This window comes from Amborella trichopoda, chromosome 12, assembly GCF_054954075.1.
Source record: "Amborella trichopoda isolate Santa Cruz 75 chromosome 12, AtrichopodaSantaCruz75HAP2 v2.0, whole genome shotgun sequence".
Lineage (NCBI taxonomy): Eukaryota > Viridiplantae > Streptophyta > Magnoliopsida > Amborellales > Amborellaceae > Amborella > Amborella trichopoda.
Genome location: NC_142347.1, coordinates 44,559,652 through 44,582,849, shown reverse-complemented (window position 1 = coordinate 44,582,849; position 23,198 = coordinate 44,559,652). Strand labels below are relative to the sequence as shown.

Below are 23,198 nucleotides of genomic sequence, written 5' to 3'. Positions count from 1 at the left end.
ATCATCTCGACATTAAGTATGAATATATATAAAAAAAAGATTTTGAATCCTATGAATAATACATTTTGCAACACATTATCTAGACCGTCAATTTTCAAGATTTTCATATGTTTATAGATCTACTTGATTTTAATCATTTTTGGAGTTTAAAATTTTATAATTAGATATGAAAATAGATTTTGAGATAATCCTAATAAACTTTTATACCAAAATTACATGTTATATTAAAATTTGGAAGTGCCTCTTAATTGGATTGTTTAGAGTTGCAACCTAATAGAAACCACACCCTTAATAAAATGCTACTAATTTATTTATTATACCTATCCTACCTTTTTTTAATGACAAAAAAATGTCCTTACTAAAACAATTTGTATTACAAAATAAGGGGCAAATGGTATCAAGTATATGAACAATATTCACTTTCTATAGATTAGTTCGGCCAATCGTTCGGGTTTTTAAAGTTAGAAATGCATAGTAGGAAATCATGTTACTTGTTTCACTCCATTTTCATCTTTTTGGTAAAAGAAAGAAGAAAAAGAAAAAAAAAAAGAAAAAAAAAAGTAAAAGTAAAAGTAAAAGTAAAAGTAAAGGTACGTTGGTTGGGTAATTGGGGAAAGCAGGTTATGGAGAATTTCTATAATTTATAATTTAGAAGGGCCATTTTTTGGAATTCAACATAAAAAAAAGAAGAAGTATATAAACAGGTTTTATCACCGTGAGTGGGGGAATGTGGGTGGCCATGGCGGGTCTATCCTCTTTTCTCTCAGTTTCAGTTTCAGGCGCAAAACAACGGCTAGTTTCTCTCTCTTCTCCTTCTCATTCTCTCTCTAGAGAAAACAATATCTTCATTAGAGCCAAACCCAAATACCCATTTACTGGCACTGTTTCTTTTCATATCAAATTCCTTTCAGGGAGCCTCTGTTCTTGTCCGATCTCCTCACTTCTCTTCCTTTCTAAGAATCTCTCTCCATTGAAGACCCACTATTTTAAAGTACCCGCTTCGCAGAAATGCCCTCAAAAAACCACAGGAAGAGACTCTTTGGTCGTCAGAGAAGCAGTCTGCGACGAGGAATTATGGGCTGCAGCTTGTCTTCGTGTTCGAACTTTTTATGAATGCAAGCAAACTTTTGGAATTGAGGTGAGTTGTGAAAATGATCTGGTTTTTTTAGTGTTCTGCTTCTTTTACTTGCTTTCTGAAACCAGTTTTCTTGTGGGTTTTACCCTCTGTGATCATGACAAAGCTCTGCTCTGGAATATAGCTGAATTTGATTCTTAAATTTAAAATATTTTATTTTACTTGATTTATTATCTTTTTGGGTACGTTTTTTTTTTTTTTGACATATTACTGTATAATTTGGTGGATTTAAATGTTTAAGATTCAATTAATTGTATAAATGGCATTATCATTGATTAAGCACTGTACATAACTGAGTAATTTGATCAAATCATGTTGTTTTGGACAATTCAAGGTACATCATACCAGTGTTGATAATTTGGCTAGTGGCGAACTTCCAGTAATTGGTGGGTTCTGTTTACTTCAGCTGCTCTTATCATATTTCAAGACTTTAGTGTAATTTTAGTAATCTAGCTGAGTCCAACAACCTACCAGTAGAGGGTGATTCTTCCATATTTCATTTCATTATATGCACCTCACAAATATTTTTCATTTCATTATATGCAGCTCACTAATCTTTAGATGATGGGTTAAATTGGGAAAGGGGCTGAGGTTGTGGTGGTAGCACCCCCACACCCTAGTCACCATGTTGTGATTTGCATTCCCACTGATACCACCCCACTTACATCTTCAAAAAACTAACTCCTAAACTATTTGAAAACATGGGTAGGGGCCTGTCTTCCCCACTGAATTACCCAAAAAAAAAGAAAAAAAAGATGATAAGTTAAATTCAAACAAACTGTGAAAGAAGAGTTCTTTTTTTTTCATTTTCTTTTTCCTATTATTTTTCAGGGACTATGCATTTACAAGTATCTGAAGTTTAAAAGAATATTGGTGAAACAGAACAATCTTGCATCTATAAACGCTAGAATATCCTTTTGTGGTTTATAACTTTGAATCTGTAAGATGCAATTAGTTTTCAAATTGGGACTGTCATAGATGGCAGAATCGAATTTAAGCATTGTATGTAACTCGGGTTTGATCAAATCAGTGTTGATCTTTTATGTAGTGGAACACTTTCAATGACTATTGACATGCTTACAAGTGGCCAGCCGCAACACCATCCATTTGCTTACTCATGGCTTTGTTATCATTCCATTTTTTCAAGCTACATACCCAATTGGAGAGGGAGCAATTTAGGTTTCCATAGCTGACTAGATAAATAGCCACAACATGCAGGCCTGATGAGTAGGCTTTGTTTCATTATCATCATCATACAAGCCTTATCCCAATTATTTGGGATTGGCTACATGAATCCTGTTCCTCCATTCTTCTCTATCAAGCGCCATACCTTCAATAAGACAATGCCCTAGCTAACCCTTGCTTTTTTCTCACTGCACCCGTGTGGTGTAGTGCGTCTCTTAAGGGGAACGCACTAACATGAGTACGTTCTATTTATTTTTAGAATTATGGGTGTTCAAGTACCTGAGTTTGAAATCTAATGCTGGAGACAGTGAGCTATCTTGCTGCTGTAAGTGTTACAAATTCCTTCTTTGGTTTATCCCTACCCACCATATTTTGTATTATCTTTTCTATTTAGAAATTTTGAAGCTTTGTGTGAATGCATTGTTGTGAAGTAGATGCCATCTGCTGTAATTTCTATGCGAAAAGCATAATATAAGTGCAAAATATAGTCTCGGCAAGGACAGCCTTTTGCCCAGTAAGGACCTTGACATTTTGAAATATCTCTGTGGCTAATTCCTTGTTGAAGTTTGAACTGGGCAAGACCCACAGGCTTTCCTTTTTCCATGCAAAAACATTTTATTTCTGACTATCCATTTAATTTTGAAGTACTGATGGTGTTTATTTTTGTCAAATCTTTCGGGCTGCTGCTTCCTAATTGAATTTTGAACTGAGCGTGAACCACAATATTTCTTTATCTATCCATGAAATTGTCATCTCTCTTATTTCATTTTCCAGTTTCTTCTCAAAGTCTGATGGTGTTTATTTTTTGTCAAGTTCTGTTAGGATCATAAAAAGTACTTGGCGGAGAGGGAATTTGGGGCACTGAAAGAGCGGATAGCTGGGGAAAGGGTAGGATTCAATCGCGTTGCTTGCATTAATGCTACCCTTTCAGTATCACAATTTTCAAAGCCTGCAGATGACTTGTGCTCGTCATGCAAGGTAATCATATTAATCTTGGAAAATCTTATGTTAAGAAATTCTAGTGAAACACAAAATTTCATAGAGCCTGGTTTTCTATAGCTAATGATTAGCAAGGTTTATTTTGATGTTTACAAGAGAATTCGGTTTGATAATATACATCTTGGCTGGCTTGTTTATACCTTTACTTTACCAAAATTTCATTCATTTAAGTGATCTAGTCTTACTTGAATTGACATATGCATGATACAGTGCATGGTTGAAAGTGGTGGATACATAGAGAAAGTGGTAAGGAGTAAAGGATAAACATTTAATGATTACTTGAATGATGGACAGTTAAAACTGTTCGTGTGTGGTGCTTAACTACCTCTATCCTCTTGAGATGGAGTTATTTGAATAGGATGGTTGTTCATAATATCCAGAAAAAAAGCTGGAGTTAAACTGATGGAAAACACATAAAGAAGTTGGAAATGTTGCCCATGGAAGTGGTTGGAGAGGGAGAAACAATCTTATGGTTCCATCTATTTATGGATGTGATCTTTCCATTGTTTATTTTTCCAAAAGCTGTATTTTACTTTTGATTTTTTAATGCATTGTGACTCAGTGATGTCCCTTTTACTTGGAAAACAAAGTATTCTCTTGATCAAAGCCATTGTGCTTTTCTCTATATGGCAGACTCCAAATTATGATATTTAATGAAGCACATTGTTTTTAACTGTTGCATGCGATTTGCAAGATAACTTGGGAAGCATATATCTTGTTGAATTCTAGTTGTTTTGTGTATATTTCTGTTTCTATCTTCCATTGAAAGCAATATTATTAGTTCCCTCATTTCGGCCAAAATGGCCAAAGCCTTTGGCTTCAGGCCCTAATTCAAAACAAAGCAAATCACTCCCGGTTTGAATTAAAATATTGGTAAAATTTTAAAAATGCCCCTTAAGTATTCAAAATTGTGTAAAAGTACACTAAAATATTAAAAGCCTCACAAAATAGCTCTGGGATATTTAAAATTTTGGATAGTATACCTCATATATCAGTATTTATAAAAACAGTGCACCCAGCGCCTAGGTACCCTTGGGTGCACGCCTAGGCCTGGATGTCCCTTCCTGGGCTCCAGTTCTTGGGCGCCGGCCCATGACCATGGGCCCCTTTCCGTCTTTAAAGTAGTCCTTAAGGGCATTTTATGTAATTTGAACCACCCCCGAATTTGTTTTAAACGAGTATTGGGGGTATTTTGAACCCCTTAAAAAAAATAAAATAAACATCTATAAGATGGAGATGCAAGTGATGATGTTGATTCTGATTCTGACTGATGATGATGGGAGAAATGAAGATGTCCTCTCTCTTCTTTTGTATTTCATATTTATTGCACTATCTTGGTTTGGATTTTGGAATTTTTGCCTTTTTGGACTATTAGGTTTATATTTTTGTAGGTTTGTTGAAGACTTGGAGTCCATGTGATTATGGAATATGGACAGTTGGAGATTAATACAGTATACACTACGGACTTTTTTAAGTTTTTCACTAAATGTTTTGTCATTTGAAGTTTTGAATATGTCTATTCTTAACAGGCGATATGTTTCTATGAAAAAAGTTAGTTACAATTACCCAAAAAAAAAAGTTAGTTACAATACATATAAATACTAAAAATTTAAAAAGTATCACAAATATATGCATATATGTGCGTTTGGACAGCACATATATGCATATATCTCAAGAATTTCACTACTGGGAGCTGGAGGTTCTGGGTGCCCAGTTTTGCACCCCTCCTAGGCGCTGGATGATGGGTGCTAGCCAGCTGCTTAGTGTTGTCTGAAACCTTGTCATATATATAAAATTTTAAAAGTGGCTTAATTCTATGTATTTTATTGAATTTTGTTCTTAAAAGTGCAACCGAAGACCTCTATAAATCTGCCGAAGAGCCAAAGCACTTCCCTCTTCTGGCTAAAGTGAGGAGTCCCTTGAGGCAAATCTGATGACATTGATTACAGTATATTTTTTGCAGAAAGCATGAAATGCCCATTAAAGGGTTTTTTGTTCTAACCAGTGAAAAAAGAGCTTGTTTGTTCTCAAGTTACTGATTTTATGGCTAAAGTGGTGCAATAACTGCCTTGAAGAAATAGTTAAATACGAGTCTGAATGCCATTGAAATCTCATTGAATTTCTTATATTTTATCAAGTTCTTATTTTATAAAGGAAAAAGTATAAGATGTCAATCTTATATTGTAGAAGTAAGGTGCACCTAAAAAATTGCTATGATGTTGAAAATCCTATAATTGATCATCTTGCCCTTCGAGATGAATGATGTGAAAAAAAAAGAAAAAGATTAGACGTCTTAAAAATGGTGCATCTTGTTACACATTGTCTAGACCGTGCATTTGCAAAAAGTTTTAAGTTTTTATAGATCTGCTCATTCTACACTACTTTTGGAGCTTCAAAATTTCATAATTAGGATGGAAAAGATTTCTATGCCATCATAAGGGTTTCTGGCATTGGAACTGCACCTTTTCTTTGATTGTTTAAGGTTGAAACCTTATATAGATCACACCCTTTTGTAAATTAAAATGATACTTGCTTTCTGAGGTGATATTGATATGCATTGATTGTGAAACTGTCTTAGTGGAAGTTATACCTTCCAACTTTGGTTTTAACTTCGTTCGGTGATTTTTCTTGTGGTATCTTTGGTAGTTTTCGACAAATGGAGAGGATCGAGTTGTGATTGGGACCTTGGATCTGAACCAAGCTATGAGGCTTGCTGATGAAATAACAGGGAAGAGGCCAGAGGTATCCTTGTGAACTTTCTTGCATGTTTCCTGGACCAATTTCGTTATCTTGGATGTCATGTCTTATGTCTTCATGTAGAAATGCCATCTAGGAGAATAATTAGATCCATAGAAATATTCTGATTGTCTTCTCATAATGATGCAATTTGTATCTTTTTCATGTTTCTTAAATTGATTTATAATGGCTTATTTATTTGCTTTATGTATACCATTTCTTAAGGTGCATATAAAATTTATATTGATATACCCTACTCTATTCAGTTTAAGAGGAGACTGTCTTGTAATGGTAATGAGAATACTTTTTTCTTGATCTAGAAAAAAAAACTTTGGTATCTCTGAGCTACTGGGATAATATCAGATTGTCTGTTACTATGATGTTCAAATGTTTGACAAATATTTAAGGAAAAAGATGGTGGTAAAATCGGCATGAGCAAAATCTTTGATCATGGGTGATCTTTCCTTTCTGGTATGTTTTTTTTAAGTCCTTGTGAGGGGCTAGTTTTCCAGTGAAAATCTGTTTCATACCATCTTTTTGAGCAAGCAACTCTGATTTAGAAGTTATGAGAACCATATTTGAAAATTTTAGAGGTTCTTTGACTCTAACAGGGCATTGGAGCTGACTTCGCAAGGGCCTACCTTAGCAATGTATGTGTAGCTACAGAGTTACATAGAAAAGGAGTGGGCTATGGACTTGTTGCCAAGTCCAAAAAGGTTGCTTTGGAATGGGGTATTTTCCTCTGCATTTTTTCTGTTACTCCTTTTTATTTTTTTGAGACTCTTTTTTGACCTTTGTTTCGTGGCTTTGAGTTTACTTCACTATGGAAATTCCCTTTATATCTATTATTTATACATTTGAAGCCTTCTTCTTTTGTTCTTTGGTGTGTGTGTGTGTGTGTGTGAGAGAGAGAGAGAGAGTTTTAAATGGATGGAAGTTCAGTCATGGTTTGTCTTTTCATAATTCCAGGCATAACTGATCTTTATGCTCATGTTGCTGTGGACAATGATGCGGCCAAGAGACTCTATCACAAAAGTGGTTTCATATATGAGAATGATGAACCTGCGTGGCAGGCTAGATTCCTAGGTAGGCCAAGACGCCTTCTTTTATGGGCTGACCTGACTAAAACTAACCTTTGAATGTATAAAGAGTTGGTAAATGTATATCTTTTTTGGTTGTTTTCTAACCGTAATATTGCCTTTATATTAGTAATTGAAATTGTGTTTTTGCACTCAATGGATTCTCTTGTGATATTGGGCCCTTCTGCATGTTCAGTGAGGACAATTCTCTAGTTTTTTTTAATGTAAAATATTAATAAAAGGGCAACTCTAGCATGCCCTCAATTTACAATTGCTTAAGCATGCATCTGCAGAATTAATGGACATGGTTGAATTCTATGTCGGAAGTTCATTGAACAAAATGAAAAGTTGGGTATTGAACAAAAAAAATGAGAAGTTGTAAACCATTACAATCAAATTATTTTGAGTTGCTTAATTATTCTGGAACCAAATCATTGTTGGTTATTTATCATCCAGAAGAAGGAAATGTAGAAGTAGTGTTGGATTTGAGACCATAAACTTAGATTTGAGCCTATCCTTCTCGGATTTAGTTCATTCATTTTGTGAGTAAGAATCTTAAACAATCCACCTCAGAACTGAAGTTCATATCCACTGTAGCTAGTGGAGAGAAGCAGCATGTAGTTTATAGTCATTGACCATATCTTATAGGATACAGATTCATTCATCTCTAGCTTTATAATGCCTTCAGTGGTTTCCAATACTATGAGATATGGCCTGTCATCTTCTTCTGCAGAATCCTCTTGTAGTGAACTATGCATATTGCTTATGAAACCTGTGAATTTATCAATGATGCCTGGTCATTTATATTATTTCTATCATCATCCGAATCTTATCCCAACTATTTGAGGTTGGCTTAAGTTATTACTATATAAAAAGATAATAGCTGTACTATTTATGAGCAAGACAGTGACTGGTGACTCCTACATTAAAGAAACTTACTCTCTGTAGCGTGCATGAGTGATTTGAGCATGTTGTTCTTCCTGATTTTCAAAACAAGCTGCAATAAAACATTCAAGAAGGGTTTGAACTAATTACTTTGTGAACCTAGAAATATCAGACTATGTGAACATTTGTGGAGGGTGAACTTTGTGGTTAAGCTTTGGGACCTGACCTTGGCTTGGTTGTTGAGGACAATTGATATGAATCTTGGCTTGCATTTTCCTAACCAACACAAAACCCAAAAGAAAACAGAGTATTTGAGTAACTTTTTCTCTTAAAAGTACTACACTTGAATTTTGAACAAGAGAGCTTTGAAATTTTAGAAATTTTGAAATTTTATGTTCGTACTTAATCCACCAAGTGAGACCAACACCTACCATTTGTGTTGTGAACAATAAGCTGCTCGCCCTGAGCCAAAATGGCCCTTCTTTTCTCGAACCCAATATCTTCCCTTCCCACTTCGAGATATGGAATGACAGAGAATCCATGGTTCCCCCTTACTTTGTGGGCTGGCCTTGCTTTCAGAGCTGCAACCCCTCTCAGTGCTGAGACATCCACAAAAACACGCATACGCATCATCATCATCATCATTGTCATTTTCATATCATGGTAGTTATAAGCATGTTAGGGGTTTTCATTGCTTCCATTTTCTAAATTCACTTTTGTAGTGTCAGACTAGGTTCTAGTAACTTACTGAAAGAATTTCTTAACTCGTATAAAATATTCTATTTATGTGCATGTGTTTGTGGGAACTAATAGTGAGGTCGCTCTCAGTGTGTTTTTAAACTTTTTGGACATCTCAACTTTGCCCAAATGACTAATATTGTACATGCCATTGCATGATTCAATCAAAATCTTCCCATATGTCCTTGTGGCTTGCTTCACAGTCATTGTATGCATAACAAAACTACAATAATTTCTTCTATTAAAAGACATATTTGGTAAGCACTTTTGGTCATTTTGTGAAGTAATTAACATGACCATTTCTAACTTATACCAATATAAGGTTACTTGCGAAGGCTTTGCATTCAGCACCTTGGATCCCTCTCTCTCTCTCTCTCTCTCTCTCTCTCTCTCTCTCTCTCTCTCTCTCTCGTGTGTGTAGATTCTCCGTTCACACAAAAGCACTCAAATCAAAACCACCACGAATCCAACCATAGGCCTGCCACTCCAATTCTCATTCAGAACACCCACATAGGTTATAAAACACTCACAGGTGGCAGCCACTGCAGTGAGTGTGATGATATCCCCTGTGCTCTTGGTCGACACAGCTGAGGCCAGTGCAGCAGCAATCTCATCTCTCTTTGCTCCCATACTCTGTGCTATCTCAATGCATTGTGATGCCACCAAAGCAGCGGCAGAAGCCATGGCTGAATCCCTTGGGTTATGGCCGCATTGGTTTGCAGCATTTTCTGCAGAAATTGCTGCCAGTGCTGCTGCCACCCCAGCCACTGACACTGCAGCATGGGCTTCGGCTTTACGTAGCCTCTCTTCCTCCTTTTTCCTTTGCTTCATCTCTTTCAACCATCTCCTTATGGATTCTCCTGGATGGAGTAGGATTTCCTTTGTGGGTATCATGTTGAGCTGCAGATTTAAGGAGTTATGTTATGCAATTTTTTGTTTTTTAAATAATAAACTATTGAAAAGTTCAAAATTTGCAGGTTACTATTTTAGCCAAGGGAAAGTATACAAGGTGGTCGCAATTAATCTTGACTATTGGATGTGAAATTGGGTGGTTGCATTTATTTCATTGACCAAGCTCAAAGTTCAAAAGAAATTTTCTTGAATTTTGTGATACATCCAAGCGATCAGATTTCACATCGGATGGTTGTAAGTAATTGTAACCTCCCTAAACAAAAGATAAATGGTCTCAATGTATACAATTCCACTAGCTAATTGCATGTACATTGTATGAAAATAATTTATATAAATAAACAAATTTAAAAACTAGTAAGGAATTGTTGACAGGATATGTTATTAATATTTAATATTTGAAAATGATCTCTCTCTGTATGGAAGCCTTAATGGCTCCTTAAAAATTAATCAAGTTGCTTATCTGCAATAAATAGCTGCAAGTAGCAATACGAGTAACATATTGTAATTTTTTAAAGAAACAGAAGAGTAAATCAACGGGATGGAAAATCATGTAAAATTATGCTTTTGCGGTGATTGATAGGCATAAAGATGTTTTGGATCAATCATATCAAATCATAAAAGATATTTAAGAATAATCAAATTCGAAGTATATAAAGAAAACAAGAAAATTTGCTTTACTTTACAGTTGAAAACTCAGGCTTAGTCATGTGAGGAGCTAACTTGGCAATAATGGATAGAAACTCGAGATAGGAAGTCACATGAGTCGGTCGAGTCTTAAAAACTCGTCTACTGCCCAAGTCGTTATATTCAACATTCAGAAGTGTTAAAGTAAGCTTAGTGGGTACTAAAAAGAATATGCTTATCTCTACATTTAAAAATGCCCTTGAATTTCTTTAGTTATGCATGATTTATTGGTCATTTGGTTCTAAGAAGTTTAGATGTTGATCCTTAATAATGCACTTAATGTGTCCGGAATATATTCAAGTATTGAATTGTATAAAAGAAAATTCGAGTCATTTTCAGCGAGATAGACATAACATAGATAGCCATTGGATTACCCATCTCTTTCGCAAGCAGCGGTCAAGATTCAGCTCAGGATGGATTGCATGTTGTAGCCATATCCATGTCTTCTCCCCACAAAACACCAATGCCAAGTCAGAAATTCAGTGAATGAGAGAGAGATCTTCTCTGACAAAACTCACGTACCTTTAATTCATCTGAACTCCATGCAGGCATCCTGCGGTTCATGTCCTCATCATTGAAATCCATCTGCCTGTCATCAACCTGTAATGCACTTATTCGCTTGAGAGAGAGAGAGAGATAGAGGTATAAACAAGAAGAGTTTTACTCACTGGAATCTCGGTTTTTAGATGATCAGCAAAATTTTGAACTATGGATTTTTGAAGTTGGTTATGAGGTTGGTGAGAAAATGGCAGCATGGAATTAAAGACTGAAATCGCCGAGTTGCTCCAACAACGGGAAAGAGAATGCCTCAATGTCACTGGGTCAACTGTTTCAGTTGAAACAATTGCATAGGAAGTCATGATATTTAAGTGAGAGAAAGAGTCAAGAGATGAGTCTCACACTATATAGCACTTGAATGTTTCAATGTGAAATGTGATAAGTGGGGAAAGATGAATGGGTGTTTGGACTTTGTAAAATAGTTGGGTTTGAGAGAGAGAGAGAGAGAGAGAGAGAGAGGGCTTTGTGAAATGGAGTAGTGGGGTTTTAGAGTGAGAGAGAAGACTCTTTAAAATGGAGTAGTGGGGTTCTAGAGTGAGAGAGAAGACTCTTTAAAATGGAGTAGTGGGGTTCTAGAGAGAGAGAGAAGACTCTTTAAAATGGAGCAGTGGGGTTCTAGAGAGAGAGAAGACTCTTTAAAATGGAGTAGTGGGTTCTAGAGAGAGAGTGTGTGGGTTTCAATTGATTGTGAGTGGGGTTAGGGAGTTCTGAAAGGAGGGAGGGGGAATGATGGATGCCACTCCTGAAAAGTATTGATTCTCCAGGCAAGTTCGAATATATGCCAAGATACAACATAGATAGTGAAGCATTACTAAAATAATTTTCTCTTCAGTGGGGTTCTAAAATAATTGCTATGCCCATAACCCATGGAACATTTATACTGTGTGTGTGTGTGAGAGAGCGGTCACATGCTCTCATCAATTTCAAAGGTTAAAAATGTCTATATGGGGCAGAGAGAGAGAAAGAGAGAGGTCACGTGCTATTAATAATTTCCATGGTTAAACATGTTCATATGGGGACAATTATAAAGCTAAGAAAGATGGTCCATGCTTTTGCTGCCTTTAGTGGGAAATGAAAAGCGTGGAAAGTGGACAGTTTTTCTTAATGGAGGGGAGTTCACAATGTTTTGTGAAACTCAAAAGAGTGGATATTATGCACCCCATTATGGGAGATAAAGCCTCCACAAAAACACCATTGAGGGGACCGTAAGAGAAAAGGAGGATCTCTCTCTCTCTCTCTCTCTCTCTCTAGACATGGCTAGACATGAAGAAGGTCCAGTTTCATTGATGAAAGCTAGTGGGGAAGTGCTCCTCTCTCTCTCTCTCTCATTTTAGGCAACATGGCTGGACATGAGGCTGGTTCAATTTCATTGATGAGAGCTGGTGGGGAAGTATGCCTCTCTCTCTCTTTCTCACTTTAGGCAACATGGCTAGACAAGAAGCAGGTCCAATTTGATTGATGAAAGTTAGTGGGGAAGTATGCTCCAATCATTCACACTATATTTGCATCTCATGTGGGTTGGATAGTTAAGTAACAAATACTATATTTAACAATGTTTTCACTCTGGCAATGGACCATGTTTAAGCTTTGCTCCTACTTTTTGAATGCTTTGGGTTCACCTCTTGTTGGGTTTCTTGGGTCCATGGCACCTGTCTCCACACCACTTGGTGGTCTTGTTTTGGAGCTTTATGCATTCCTTTGTGAATGCTTTGAGAATTTCCAACATTTTTTACATGAGATTGTCATGAGGCTCATGAAAACCACATCTTTGCTTCAATTTGATGTAACCATGATGAAAATATTCAATAAACAAGGCTTCTTTTCTTAGTGTGGGTAGGTGAGCTAATACTTTTGTCTAAATATGGGATGATTTTTCATTTTCTATTTTTTCTATAATAGAAAACCCAGGAGTGCAAAAGTAGAATGATCAAGATGCTTTAGCATTTGATATTAGGATAGAAGAGAGAATACCTGAAAGGGATTTTATGTGATTACTTTTGGTATATGAAAGTCATAAGCATCCCTACCACTCAAAATACGGTCGTTACGGTTAGGGGTGTATAATTTTCGTCCCAAAATTCGAGGAAAATTCTTTAAGAGAAAGTTTTCTATGTTTTTTCTACAACATAAAAGTTCTATCCTCTCTTTTATCCAACCGTCCAATTTTTAATAGAAGGTTAACATTGTCTCAATAACAATGTCACGTCCTATACTATTTTATTTTTAATTTTTTCTATAAACTATTTTGACATCAAATTTTGGACGTTCATTCTTCTATTAAATTCGCACTAATGAAAAATATAAAAAACATATTTTCAATAAAATAAAATGACCAAAATACCTCTAAAAATTTCAAGGGGTATTTTGGTCATTATTTTTGTCGAAAGATTATTGTTAATATTTTTATAGGTGTGCCCCAATGAGAAGATGGCACGTACCAAATTTTTTATATTTTTTTATATTTTTTTTCTTTTTCTTATTCTTCTATGGACACAGTTTCTATGTTGCCAGTTTGCATATTGTAAAAAATGTGGGCTTGTCAATAAATATAATTTGATCCTAATTTTTTATGGATATCATGAATATGAAAAAAGTAATAATTTTAAAAAGTAGAAATAATAATTATATTAAAAAAATATTTGGACCCTTAGTTACACTTATTTTTAGATGGACTACCTATTTGCATCAATCTTTAAGATCGACGCTTTATAGCTCTGGACCATTTTATACTTCTGGAACGCATATTGTAAAAATGTGGTCTAGGCCACGTGAAACATTTTTTTTTCTTCTATTTCTCTACTTATAACTTTATATATGAGTACAAATTTTTTATTTGCTAATTGCAGGGTTTGCCGCTTTGGGCGAGTTGACTCAGACGCACCATAGTTGATCAGGCTCGACAAGGTGCCAAGCCCGTAGGTCCCTCACCTCGCGGGATATAAAATTTATTTTTTGTTCATTTGATTTGATCTTTAATATAATACTATACCATCAACCCGTTGAGGGGCACATAGACATACAGATAGGCACATATGTGAGAGAGATAGAAATTTATCAAAATTTTTACAAACAGACGAACAAATTTATATTTTACCTACATTTTTAATTGAACTCCCAAATATCGAAAAACAAACATGGTCTTGAGTTGAAATATTATAATATTTTATAATATTATATTATATATTTATATTTATTTTAAAGTAATTTATATTATATAATATATATGGATTACATATTATACATAATATATATTTATTATATATTGATCACTGAAAATGTATTGCTTCAGGTGCCTAATCATTTTCTCTGAAAGCCAATTATGCTTATAATATTTTTTTTTCTTTTTTATGTGACAATATACAAAAAAAATATATGTAAATTTAAATATTTTTTTTACAATTTTTTGGGATATTTTTGGAATTTTTTGAGTTTTTTGAGATTTTTTACCAAAAATGCATTTTAAAGAAAAAATCAGCGCACTACTCAGCCAATCTAGTTGGAATCGGTTGGACTAATCATATCGGGCCAAGACCGACTAGACGGGCGAATCCGTTGTTTTGAACACTGCACGAAACTAACCGTATCCCTAGGACGGAGCACCAAAGGTTTAGTTGTTCTACTTTTCTTGCATCTTTCTTTAAAGGGTCCAATTGGCATACAGATGCATCCGTAGATGTAGAAGTAAGGTGCACCTTCAAATTTTATGATGATATATAATTTTGATGTAAAATATTTTTAGGATTATCTCAAAATCTATTTTTATATCTAATTATAAATTTAAAAAATGGTTAAAATCAAGTACATCTATAAATATATGAAATTCTTGAAAATGGATGGTGTAGATAATATGTTGTAAGATACACTATTTCTGAAACTCAAAATCTTTTTATTTTTCATAGTCATATATCTCTATGTCGAGATGATCAATCAAATGGTTTTTCAACATTAAAGCAACCTTTTATGTTGGATTTTTGAGATGCATCCGTAGCTCTACAGTATAAGGTTGCAACGTTGTATAAACTTTTTTTTTCTTCAAAAGGCGGTGACCCAGAGCGAAATATAATGCGTTCCACTTATGCCAAATCTAGGTCTTAAAATCGGAGATCTTTTGAAGAATCACCAAATCGAATTGGATTCAATCGGGTCCCGAACCCCTGAGTCCCTGCATTTTTTGTTTTGGATAAGGTTTTTATACTTCCCTTACAGCATAGAAGATCTATGCTTCCCCTACCATCCAGGTGTTCAATTTTGATCAAAAGAGCCACTCATCATTTGATCTTAAATCCGACGTCTTAAAGTATATTATTTTTAGTTATTTTTATACAAATTTTATGAATATGAAATTTGGTATGTGGGCGCATTAAAAATAATTTTTTGATAAAATATAATGATCAAAATACCCCTTAAACCTTTCAAAGGTATTTTGGTTATTTTATTTTATTGGAATTTTTATTTTTTTATTTTTTGCTAGTGCGAGTTTAATAGAGGATTGGATGTCCAAAATTTGGTGTCAAAATAGTTTATAGAAAAAAATTAAAAATAAAATAGTATAGAGATGTGACATTGTGATTGGGGCAATCTTAGCCCTCCACTCAGAATGGACGGTTGGATAAGGGGAAGTATATAAGTTTTATATTGTAGAGGCCCTTTCGTTTTTTAATGATATTTTTACAGAGTTTTCCTCATTCAAATTATATACAAATGTAAGAGATGTTCAGGTAAAAGACATTGCGGGGATGAATATAGGGGAATCGGTTTTTGATCCGGCTGACCTACCAGCTTACAGAACAGTATGGACCGCCGAAGGGTTCAAATCCAATCTCCCAAATCTGAATCACTTTTCGAACTTTTGTGTTGTCAAATAGCACAAAGAAACGAGTAGCTAATTTGGCACTAACTTAGGCCTACTATCATCGATGTGGTATGAACTCTTCATTTTGTCCAAACCATTTAATTTAGCCAAAATACTTCAGAATATTTCTAAAGTATTTCGGCTAAATTAAAAATTTATTCTTGTACACGCCGGAGGGACTGAGCCGGTAAAAGCCGTAAAAGAACAAACACTGAGGCCCTGAGAAATAGATACAAGTTGAAAACTAGTGAGAACCAATTTTTGATATCTTATATGTGAAAACTGAAGAAATCTCAAGCTAAAGATGGGACAAATAGAGATTAAGAGGGGAGAGAGATTGTGATAGTGTTATGCCGGCACTGTTGTTTTTGTGTGTCGACATATATTGATACATGAACACATGTCGACACATTTAGGCATATGACACTCTGTCTGTATGTATCTTTTAAATTAAATTATTACTCCAACATGGTCTGTCAACACTTTCACAATACGTGTCCATGTTTTAGACACCGTGTCCTTTTTTTGTTGCATGTTGAGCATTTGTGGGACTTAAACCCAATGACCATTTGAGAGGCCATTGAAAAATATAACCACCATGCCGTCCATTTATAGGATACATAATTATAGAATATATTACTTTTATGTTTATTAATTGTACCTACTACCTAAAGTCAAATTTTTTTTTTGTCCCTACCACATAATTATATGTTTTTTTTGTTGCATATATGTTACTTTTATGATTATAGGGGTGTGGTTTCTATAAGGTTGCAACCTTAAACAATCCATTTAAGGTGTGTCTCCAAATTTTATCATAACATGTAATTTTTACCATCAATATAATGTCAACTTTATCAAAAAAAAAAAAAGAAGTAATTTTGATGTAAAAAACTCTTAAGATTATCTGAAAATCTATTTTCATATCTAATTATAAAATTTTAAACTCCAAAAATGGTTGAAATCAAGTAGATCTACAAACATATCCGAAACGAATGGTTTAGATAATATATTACAAGATAATATCTTTAGGACTCAATTTTTTTTTCACATTCATACATTCCAATGTCGAGGTAATCAATAAGAGGGTTTCTTAACATTAAAAAAACTTTTTCCGATGGATCTTTGAGGTGCATCTTTAATTCTACATATTAAGGTTACAACCGTATGTAAACTTTTTCCTTTTAATGTACTACTATAATTATCATATGCATATACTTATTGATATAGTTTATCGTCGTATTTTATATGAGTGCATATGGAGTAAAAAAAGTACTATCTTTTATAAAAGAAAAATACTTTCATTTATTAATTAAAATGTGATTTATAATCGAAGATATAAGTTACTCTATATGCAATTTGAATTTACAAACTTCTAATTTGAAATTAATTATTCACCCAATACAATTTCGTATTGGTGTTGTAGTTTTTGGGCCGGCATATTCGATACTCGTATTAAAAATGATACCATGTTGGTGTCCAACACTTGATTGTGAGGTTAGAGAAAAAAAAAAAAAAAAAAGATGAAAAGAGTCTCATTTTTTTGCCCTTTTTCTTGAGAAATCGACAGCGATACAATTTTCTCCAAAATGGGGAAAAAAGTGGAGACACGAAAAAATGTAGGGCTCCATGCTTTTCTCCACTACTCCCAAATAGGGGAAGACTTTTCCCCACTCCCAAATAAGAGAAGACGTAGTAACTGAGAAAACATGTTGTTTTCTTAGTTACCAAGCAGGCCTAAGGACCAACTTTTGTATGACATCATAGTTATTGCGGTCTCTTGTGTTTGACCAATATCTGTAGGAGTAAATTGATTTGATTCGTTCCTTATAATTTTGTCAAGGCAGAGATTTGGTTTACACAAGATTTGATCCATTCTATATAGAAGAAGGTTTTACCTTTTTATATTTTATATTTAATTTTAATTTTAATTTTATTTTTGGATGAGTAAATGTGGAGACGGCCCCTACCTTCACTAAAAATTAAGCCTAGGATGTACCGTTGCAAATCGTCAAGCACTAACCAATTAACCTAGACCCTTTTCCGGGTTTTAGTTACCTCTATCATGGAGATGTCCTGTTAAGTAGTTACCGATTACAAATAATAGGAAGATCTTCATGCTTATGCGGGAGCATATTGTATAACAACGTAAAATAGATACTTAAGAGGAATTTTTTAAGGGTGTGCTTTTCATAAGTTGCAACCTTAAGTAATCAAATTATAGCGCACCTCCAAATTTTCTCACAATATATAATTTTGGTATAAAAAATTCTTAGAATAGATTGAAAATCTATTTTTCATCTCTAACTATAAAATTTTAAAAATCTAAAAATGATTCAAATCAAGTAGATTTATAAAAATATGAAAATCATGAAAATAGACTATCTAGAAAATGTATTACAGGATGTATTATTTTTGGAACTTGAATTTTATTTATTTATTTATTCATATTTATACATCTCGATGTCGAGATGATCAAATAGAGAGTTTTCCAATATTAAACAACCTTTTTCGATAGATTTTTTAAGTGCATCTTAATTCTACATTTTAAGGTTCCAACCTCATATAAACTTTTTCTTTTTTTAATGCAAATGTTTTTTAAATAGAATTATCAAATGTTTTCTTAATAGAATTATTATTTTTAAAATTTATTTATTTATTCATAGTCATGATCTCCATGTTAGATATTACATATCCTTAAAAATTAAGTCCAAAAATCCATCTCAAAATAGATTTTTAAGAGGTGACTCATTTCTTCTCATAGAAACCGTGTGGTTAGTTTTATACTGCTTCGTTCTTCAATACTTGGAGCAAGAGAAAGCTCATCGTCCTTTATATCGGTGGGTCTCATGGTTTCCTTTTGGTTGGTCTTTTTGCTATCTGATTTATGTTTTTGCGTTGAATCGAAGTGCAGAGTAGTAATAAGTATTTTAATGTTAAAAAAAAAGAAGAGAAAGAGTTGCCATATGTATTTGTCGTGATTCGTAGGTCTGTGGTGTTCATACCAGTGTAGGAAGGTGCATGATTGTGGTGCATTGAAGTGAATATTTAATATTTAGCGAAGGTATTCAGTGTGTTTTCAGCTGACTCCAAATGATTTGGAACAACAATGACGATGGCTCTGTGTATGTTTTGTGTGAGATACTTTCTACCTCTGTGAATATGATGATATAGGTCATTAAATTAAAGAAAAAGAAAATTAATGCAATTTTTAATTTGTTGGAAATAAAAAAGTCATATAGTTTTTAATATTTTACACCCAAGTCTTATTTTTTGCTAAATTTTTATTTCCCCCAAGTTGCCTTCACTTCAGCACCTTAACTGTAACTATTTTTTTCAAATAAACCTTTTTTCGTGAGTTTGGAGCTTGAAGCACTTATCCATCACTCACTAGAAAAGTTTGGCGAATGTTGGATGGGTTTGGTACTTAAATGCCAAAAACACATGACACATTTTGCTTTTTTATTTTTATTGAAAAGCTGGATTTGACACTTCAAGTTTCAAATCACATCTTTTCCTCACAATAATGGCCCATGTTTTGCTTGAAGAAGAAAATTCCAGTTCACCACTTCAAATGTAGAATCGGGGCAGTTTTAGAAATAAAATATTAAAAGGCATTTGGGCATAAAGTGTACAAAAGCAATGTTTTCATTTATTTTATTTTATTTTAATATTTTTCATTATATATATATATATATATATATATATATATATATATATATATGTGTGTGTGTGTGTGTGTGGTAGATGCGTTCATTAGCTCACAAAATAGTATAAGCCCGATGATTCAGATTGAAGATCGGCCGATCTGACGGCCGAGAGTGTTTAAATTTCATTTTTTTTTCTACAAATCCAAATCACTTAAAATTTTAGATGAATATTCTTCTCATCAAGCCGCACCTAACAAAAATATAAAAAAAATAATCCGTAAAATAAAAAAATAACTAAAATACTCCCAAAAGTTTATGGGGTATTTTGATCATTTTTTCATGTAAAATATTTTTTTTAATATTTTTCGAATATTCACCTATTTTTTATTAACACACTTCTAAATTTCAAGTGATTTGAATTTGTAGAAAAAAAATTAAAATTTAAACACTATCGGGTATCCGTGATCGTTAGATCGGCCTAAATTCAATCTGGACCATTGGGCTAATTTTTCTTGTGAATTCATTGGCTCACAGAAGCCTTTTCATATATATATATATATATATATATATATATATATATATATTATTTTTATTTTTTTTTCCACCAAAAAGATATTTTCTTTTCTATGTTTAGGTGTCTTGCACCCCTTAGTCTTGAGAACCTCAAAGGTATAATGTTTATTTTTATTTTTATTTTTATTTTTTTTTCCACCAAAAAGAGATTTTCTTTTCTATGTTTAGGTGGCTTGCACCCCTTAGTCTTGAGAGGAACCTCAAAGATATAATGTTTCAATTTTGCTCATGCAAACAAGACTAAACTGTCCAAGAATTTTTTTTTTTTTTTTTCATTAAATAACATTTCTTAATCAAAATTGGGAATAAATGCGATGCAAGGCTTTCCTATGTTTTGTAATATCCAACACTTTGTAGTTTGTCTCTCTTGGCTCGTTAATTTATCAAAGAAAAAATATTTCCCATTTTTCGTGGGACAAATTTGTGGTTGTTGCTTAATTCTTTGACAACAAAACAGGGGATTAGAGGTGTCAACAAAGCTACTTGATTACACAATATTTTGTATGTTTCTTCGTTCTTTTGCTTCCATGATGAGATTAAACCTAAATATATCCTTTGCATCTGTTATTTTTGAGCTGGATAATGACTATATAAGCCAAGAGGATGCAATAATTAGTTTTTCTTTGGTTTTGGGTGAATCAATGGAGACATCAGGTCCTTACCTGAAGCCAAAAAAGGTACATTACATATGCAATCATATAACCCTTGGCAAGGAAATACTAGCAACATCAGATTAGATGAAAGACGTTACAAAATCTGAGGGGACGAGCACGCTATGCGGTTGTTTCATTCATAGACCGCTTCTTTGACTAAAGAGTCGGCAACCATAGTAGCTTCTTTGTTAGCATGTTGGTTATCCATTAATGGTCAGTAAAAGATGCAAGTTTAGAGATATAGTTAGCCAAATTATGAGTAATCTCCAAGGGGGACAACAGTGATGACTCATAGGATCAACAAAAAGCTTGGAGTCGCATACCAAAAAAAACAGATCATGCACAATAATACCACATATTTTCTCTATAGTAAAATTTTCTATAAAAATGCTAAGAAAACAAGACAATCCTTTTCACTAAAACACAATGCTAGATGGAGTTGTAGGCCTATAACATTTATAGTATTCTGATTTTAAAAAGTAAAATAATTCCAAAAATGGATTTGTGTTCTTAAAGCCATTCAATGTGAATCAAATGGATGAGCTGCATTCACTAAAAATGGGGGTTTGGACAAATATTTCCCGAAGAAATGCATACTTTTTTTTTGACAATGAAGAAATGCATACTTTTTCCTTTTGATTTGATTGCTGAATTGAGAATCATGATTTGATGGCTTAGATAAGATGAGCATGCTAGTAGAACATGGGCTCGATAAATAATCACAACTTGTCTAACTTCCACAAGAGGAAAATATCTTTTCTAAAGCGATGTTTTCCTTAATTTAATTTATTGGCTGCGGTTTGGAAAGAGTGGAGGCTCTAAACAGTCAAAGTAAAACACACCTTCAAATAGTATCGATAAATGTGGTTTTAATATTGAAAATCTTTGTGATAGCCTAAAAATATATTTTCATCTTTAATTATAAAATTTAAAGCTTAAAAAATAGTTTAGATTGAACAGATCTATGAAAACTTGAAAATATTTAAAATTGTCAGTAAAAAAATGCGTTACAAGATGCACTATTTTCAAAATTTGAAATCCATTTTTTTCTCATGTCCATGCATCTTGATGTCGAGATGATCAACCTATTCTAGTGAAATTTTTTGAGTGGGCTCTAATTTGATTGTTTACAGCCTAGGTTTTATATAAACTTTTTCTTATTTTATTAGATCAGCTAAATAATTAATAGATGTTATTTTTACAAAATAAAAATAATTCTTTATCCGTTATAAGGAAATATTTCGGAATGATATTTCGTATATACAGTCTGCTTGAGTTATGGATATTCTTAAACCTTTTAGAAGGGATATTTTCGTTTCATTTTTCCTTAATGTATTTGACATCCCTAATGTATTTAGAATGGGGAAAGTATACAGTGAGATCGATCTTTAGTACAAGGTGGTCATAATTAATCTTGACTATTAGATGTGAAATTAGATGGCTGCATTTATTCTATTGATCATACTCAAACTTCAAAAGAAATTTTTTCGAACTTTGTGACACCTCCCAACCATCAGATTTCACATCGAATGATTATACATAATTGTGACCACCTTGTATAAAAGGTAAGTGGTCTCATTGTATACAATCCATTTAGAAATGTCATAAAATTGTTATTTCAATTGTTCAAACTTTAAAATGGAAAGTTGGTATGCATCAAAATACTTCTGTGAAAGTATTTTCAGGTTTGTAAAGATACTTTTATAAAAATAGTTTCACGTGTATCAAATGTGCCCTTGATGTGAAAGGAAATAGGGTGTTCGTGTTGTGTGAGTGTATGAGAGAGACAGAGAGGAATTGGGGCGTTTATGTCGACGCCATTGGTGCGAGAAAGAGAGAGAGGAGTTGGTGTTTTTGGTGTTAGAGAGAGAGAGGGAGAAAGGAATAGCCTTAGATAGAGAGAGAGAGAGGAATTAGAGTGTTCGTTCTGTGTGTTAGAGAGAGAAAGAGGAAGAGAGGCACAGATAAGCTTCAAGAGAGATACATGGAGAACACACATTAACAAGGAGGCACATCAATGACAATGGCAATCCTAAATTCACTCCCCACAAAATTTAGTAAAGGAAAATAGTTTGATAGGCTGCGGCTCTATTAAAATAAATGAAGCCTCACCTCATAATTCATCAGAAATTATAATTCAAGCATTAAAAATCACCTCAGCTAGAATATTATGGTCATGGAAAGCAAATTAAGATTACAAACTCTAAAAGTAATATATATTATAAGGTCTATACAACTTTCAAATTTTATTGCGAAATTGATTTTAAAGCTATCGTATAGATTTCTGTTGCCGACATTGCTTTTTGAAGAGAATTTGAAGAGACGCTTTATTTTGTTTTCATAAGGCTTAGGCATTGTAAAAACAAAATTAACAGCCCCTTTCCTTAGGGGTGGTACTCCTCCTACCTACTTAGGTTAGACTGAGTACAGCATCGCCTCACTTCTCATGACCCTTTGATGCGTCTGCAGTTGGAGATATGGTCGAGGGCTCGCACGTGTGCCCTAGTCCCATTCACACAGCTCACATCGAATTGACCCCTCCACACGTGTCATCCGCAGAGA

The 23,198-nt window shown here is 33.7% G+C and overlaps 2 protein-coding genes across 6 annotated transcripts; one reads left to right on the top strand and one right to left on the bottom strand.

The window, feature by feature from the left end:
• The first annotated feature begins 718 nt into the window (after positions 1-718).
• Positions 719-7,291, top strand: LOC18435380 (Acyl-CoA N-acyltransferases (NAT) superfamily protein). 3 transcript variants are annotated; one of them, XM_011625493.3, is made up of 5 exons: positions 719-1,138; positions 3,143-3,298; positions 5,966-6,061; positions 6,667-6,787; positions 7,025-7,291. In XM_011625493.3, exons 1-5 carry the CDS (start codon positions 728-730, stop codon positions 7,192-7,194), a joined length of 954 nt encoding a protein of 317 aa, XP_011623795.1. In that variant the 5' UTR covers positions 719-727; the 3' UTR covers positions 7,195-7,291. The 3 variants fall into 3 exon arrangements, with proteins under 3 accessions (XP_011623795.1, XP_020523719.1, XP_088710017.1); XM_020668060.2 differs by lacking the exon at positions 3,143-3,298; XM_088853891.1 differs by lacking the exon at positions 719-1,138 and having other exon boundaries at positions 3,140-3,298; positions 5,966-6,526.
• Positions 7,292-7,633: 342 nt separating this feature from the next.
• On the bottom strand, positions 7,634-11,662 carry LOC18435379 (auxin canalization protein (DUF828)). Of its 3 annotated transcripts, none has more exons than XM_020668057.2 (8): positions 11,022-11,662; positions 10,876-10,953; positions 10,728-10,796; positions 9,288-9,657; positions 8,451-8,618; positions 8,246-8,295; positions 8,074-8,131; positions 7,634-7,906 (listed from the first exon to the last, which is right to left on the bottom strand). In XM_020668057.2, exons 1-8 carry the CDS (start codon positions 11,211-11,213, stop codon positions 7,704-7,706), a joined length of 1,188 nt encoding a protein of 395 aa, XP_020523716.1. In that variant the 5' UTR covers positions 11,214-11,662; the 3' UTR covers positions 7,634-7,703. The 3 variants fall into 3 exon arrangements, with proteins under 3 accessions (XP_020523716.1, XP_020523718.1, XP_020523717.1); XM_020668059.2 differs by having other exon boundaries at positions 10,876-10,942; positions 11,022-11,143; XM_020668058.2 differs by lacking the exon at positions 10,728-10,796.
• Between the last annotated feature and the right edge of the window lie 11,536 nt (positions 11,663-23,198).